The sequence below is a fragment of the Trifolium pratense genome, linkage group LG1, assembly GCF_020283565.1.
Source record: "Trifolium pratense cultivar HEN17-A07 linkage group LG1, ARS_RC_1.1, whole genome shotgun sequence".
Taxonomy (NCBI): Eukaryota; Viridiplantae; Streptophyta; class Magnoliopsida; order Fabales; family Fabaceae; genus Trifolium; species Trifolium pratense.
In genome coordinates this window covers 43,735,064-43,739,585 of record NC_060059.1, presented here as the reverse complement: position 1 = coordinate 43,739,585, position 4,522 = coordinate 43,735,064, and the positions used below count along the sequence as shown (strand labels likewise).

The following is a 4,522-nucleotide window of genomic DNA, read 5'->3' as shown; positions in this document are numbered from 1 at the left end:
GAAAGCTCTATATGGTTTAAAACAAGCCCCTAGAGCATGTATGAAAAATTGACTGAGTTTCTTGTTAGCCATGGATACAAGAAGGGTGGCAATGATAAAACCCTGTTTGTAAGAGAGGAAAAAGGGAAGCTAATGATAGCTCAAATATATGTGGATGATATTGTATTTGGTGGAATGTCAAGACAAATGGTGGAACACTTTGTACAACAAATGCAATCTGAATTTGAAATGAGTCTTGTAGGGGAACTAACTTATTTTTTAGGTCTTCAGGTCAAACAAATGGAAGACACCATATTTATTTCTCAAGAAAAATATGCAAGAAACATTGTAAAGAAGTTTGGAATGGAAGGTGTTAGTCACAAAAGGACACCTGCACCTACACATTTGAAGCTTACCAAAGATGAGAAAGGAATTGATGTGGATCAAAGTCTCTACAGAAGTATGATTGGAAGCTTGTTATATCTGACAGCTAGCAGACCTGATATCATGTTTGCAGTAGGAGTTTGTGCTAGATATCAATCTGAAGCCAAGATGAGTCATCTGACTCAAGTAAAGAGAATCTTCAAATATGTCAATGGAACATGTGGCTATGGAATATTATACTCTCATGGTAATGATTCTACCTTAGTTGGCTATTGTGATGCAGATTGGGCAGGAAGTGCTGATGATAGAAAGAGCACTTCTGGTGCATGTTTCTTCTTGGGAAGCAATCTAGTATCTTGGTTTAGTAAGAAGCAGAATAGTGTGTCTCTATCCACAGCTGAGGCAGAATATATAGCAGCTGGTAGTAGTTGTTCTCAATTATTATGGATGAGACAAATGTTGAAGGAGTACAATGTTGAGCAAGATGTCATGACACTTTACTGTGACAATCTGAGTGCTATAAATATTTCTAAAAATCCTATTCAGCATAGTAGGACTAAGCACATTGATATAAGACACCATTTTATAAGAGAACTTGTGGAAGAAAAAATTGTCACACTTGAACACATTGCATCTGAAGAACAATTAGCAGACATTTTTACAAAGGCTTTGGACGCAAGTCAATTTGAAAAATTAAGGGGCAAATTAGGAATTTGCCTATTTGAAAATCAATAGCAGTTACTGCATGGAGAGCGTGCAGCAGTTGATTTCTCTCTCCCACTTTTGGTGCACGCTAACTTAGGGGAGTTATTATTTTCTTTTCATAACCAACCCATCATCACGCAAACCTCTCATCTTCCTCTTTCCCTCACGAAAACCAACTTAACTTCAACTTCCTACTTTCTCAGAAATCGCTCAACTTCCATTCTCATCAACCACAAATTTTACTTCATTATACACACCATGTCTGATTCTGCAAAATCCACTCCAATTAATGACGAAGCTACTCGATCTCAGTCCGCTATGGGTATGGATTCTCTTGTTGTTAACGCCATTCCCCTTTCAAGTATACCACCTATAAGTCCTACTAAAAAGGTGAAGAAAACATCGAAGAAGGAGAAGACATCGCAAGTGAGCCTCAACTCTTCATCTCCCTCTGCTTCGATTAAGAAAACGAAGAAGAAAAGCAAGAAATCAAAAACTGAATCGAGGAGGAATTTTACAATGTCTGAACTACATGTTGATCCACTTCCATCGAGTGGTGTTGCTACTCCTGTCATTAATCCTGCAGAAGAAAATGTCGACGCATCTGGTAAGAATCCTCTCAATCTAGGCCTTGATGTTTCCAATTCTGTTGAAACCCTAGATGTAGAGAACCCTGCTGTGTCTGAAAATTTGGGGAAAAGTGTTCCTAATCCCCCTATTACTGTTGATGCTAATATTGGTGCTTCCATTGAGACCAATGATGATGTTGCTGCTGAGTCTCTCAAGAAAACAGGTCATGAGACTCATGCTGCGTCAAGTGTTGTGACACCTGACGCTGAGCCAAATGTTGTGTCAGATGTTACCACATCTTTGGCACCAGAAAATCTTGTGGACTACTCTGAGTCTGATGAGAGTCTCAAACATAAGTCTGCTGATGAAGAGATTGCTGTTGATAAGGATGTTAATGAAAATCCTGATGTTGTAATTGTAAATGAAACAACTGTTAGTGATAAGTCTGTTCCAATAAATTCTGAGGCTAGTGTGGCTAGAAGGACTAGAAGCAGGGCTGGTAAAGGTGTAGAGACTGCTAACACACCTGTCCAAACACCCAAACCAACTAGGGCTGCAAAAGGTACTGGTAAAAAGCCCTTATATGGACCTCCAAAACCTATGAGTAAGGTGGCACCTAGAACTGAGGAGAAGGGAAAAGCTAAGAAAAGGAAAGCTCCACCAACTAGTGACTCTGAGTTTGAGCCAGAGACAGATGTTGCTGCATCTGGCAGCACATCCAGGAAAAGTATAGGAAGAAAGAAAGTTCCTCAATTTGTTCCCTACGCTCCTTTGGATAATGTGTCATTCCATCTGGAGAATGGGTTTGCTAGATGGAAGTTTGTGTATCACAGGAGGTTGGCTCTAGAAAGGAATCTGAAAGAAGATATCCTTCAATGCTAAAGTGTTGTTGAAGCTATTGAATATGCAGGTTTGATGAAGACTGTCTGTGGTTTGGACAAGTGCTATGACAGGCTTGTCAAAGAATTTTTGATTAATGTGGCTGAATATTGTGATGATCCAGCAAGTCCTGAATATAGGCAAGTTTTTGTTCATGGGAAGTGTGTCAAATTCTCACCAACTGTGATTAATCAATATCTACAAAGGAATACTGAAGAGGTGGCTGATCTGAAGGTTACAGACAATGAGGTCTGCAAGGTTATCACAGGTGGCAGGATAAAGATTTGGCCTAGCAAAGCTAAGTTGGCTGCAACTTCTCTCTCTCCATTATATGCTATTTTAAATAGGGTTGTTGCACACAATTGGGTGCCTACAACCCACTCAGGTGATGTGGCCAGAGGTTTAGGCAAATTCATTTATGCTGTGGGTACTAAGGCAAAATTTGATTATGGGTCTTATTTCTTTCATGAAACATTAAGCCATGCTATGTGTAACACCCTAACCCATACTACCCTTAAAAACGTAATTTTAAAAACTTTTCAACAAGCGTAAAGGCAGAGTGCCACGCGGTAATTAAAACACAAGCATACACACAGAGCATCACGAACTTTAACATGAAAAGCAACAGCGGATTCAAACTAACCAAGCATGCATATATATACATATATATATATAAGCCATATTCATCCCTAGGGATGTCACTTATACAAGAACTAGCATATCAAAAGGTAACACCGATATACGATGAAATCCAAGCGTAATCCCCGACTCGATGTTACATTACCAGAGCATTTACTATTTACAAACTCTAACCAAAAGCTAGTACTAAGAGGAGTAATCTATGCTAAGTCTCCTCACCAAAAGGTACTTCAACACCGAGCTAAAACAGCAGTCTAAACGTCGGCACAGTCCTCAGCCTGAATATCTGAACCCCCAAAGGTCCAGCAATTAACACAAAGCAGAGAGTTAGAAAAACATAATCGCATATCATACGAGCATAAGAAAGGTCTTGCACTTTCGAACTACATCATACATATTCTAACTCACGCCAAAACATCGCACTAAACGATTATCAATTAATAAGGTTCAACACAATTTAACCAAACAATGTCACATACCATTTATCAAATATATGCGCATTTACCCTAAGGTATCTAATGCCAATTAATTCACTGTCATGCCATCCCTAGACATAACTAAATGCATGTGGTACCAAGGTGTCTCACCAACGGTGGACCAAGAACAGTTTTATATCTTGCTGGATATCTCGGAACTTACCGAACCATCTTATCTCCCTTGGATAAGCCAACACAGTTTTATATCCTGTTGGATAGCAGCTCTGGACTCATGGATTCATCTAATCCGATCCTCGGCTTCATTATGGACACATAATCCATTTTCGTTATTGGAACCCTAGTTTCCAATGTTCACATACAATCATGAATGCATGTATGCATACACGTATCAACCATATGATATTCTCTAGCTCGAAGCTACTCTTTTATTAATGCGGGAACACAATCCTAACACATTCACTTAACATTGCAAATTAATGCCAAAACATCACATTGCTCACTTTAAGCTACAACTTATTGCATATACGTTTATCAATCATATAACGATTAACAATAAGCATTAACAGTATCAACATGTATCAACAATCATGTAAGGATACCCTTAAACCACATTACAAGTGCCTAAATACACTTACAACCAATAACAAAAGTTGCAGGTTCAGTACTATTCGCTAAGCGAAGCCGTAGCGAACAGGTAGCGAACTTATTCGCTAAGCGAAGCTCAGTTCGCTGTAGCGAACTACATCAGAGGATTACAGGTACATGGCGAACAGGTAGCGAGCTTGTAGCGAACAGGTAGCGAACTTATTCGCTAAGCGAAGCTCAGTTCGCTGTAGCGAACTACATCAGAGGATTACAGGTACATGGCGAACAGGTAGCGAGCTTGTAGCGAACAGGTAGCGAACTTATTCGCAAGCGAAGCTCAGTTC

At 39.5% G+C, this 4,522-nt stretch overlaps 1 protein-coding gene across 1 annotated transcript; it reads left to right on the top strand.

Annotated features, from left to right (window-relative positions):
* Window positions 1-1,326: 1,326 nt before the first annotated feature.
* LOC123894603 lies at window positions 1,327-2,520 on the top strand. Its single transcript, XM_045944651.1, has 2 exons — window positions 1,327-2,145; window positions 2,248-2,520. Exons 1-2 carry the CDS (start codon window positions 1,327-1,329, stop codon window positions 2,518-2,520), a joined length of 1,092 nt encoding a protein of 363 aa, XP_045800607.1.
* Window positions 2,521-4,522: the final 2,002 nt, after the last annotated feature.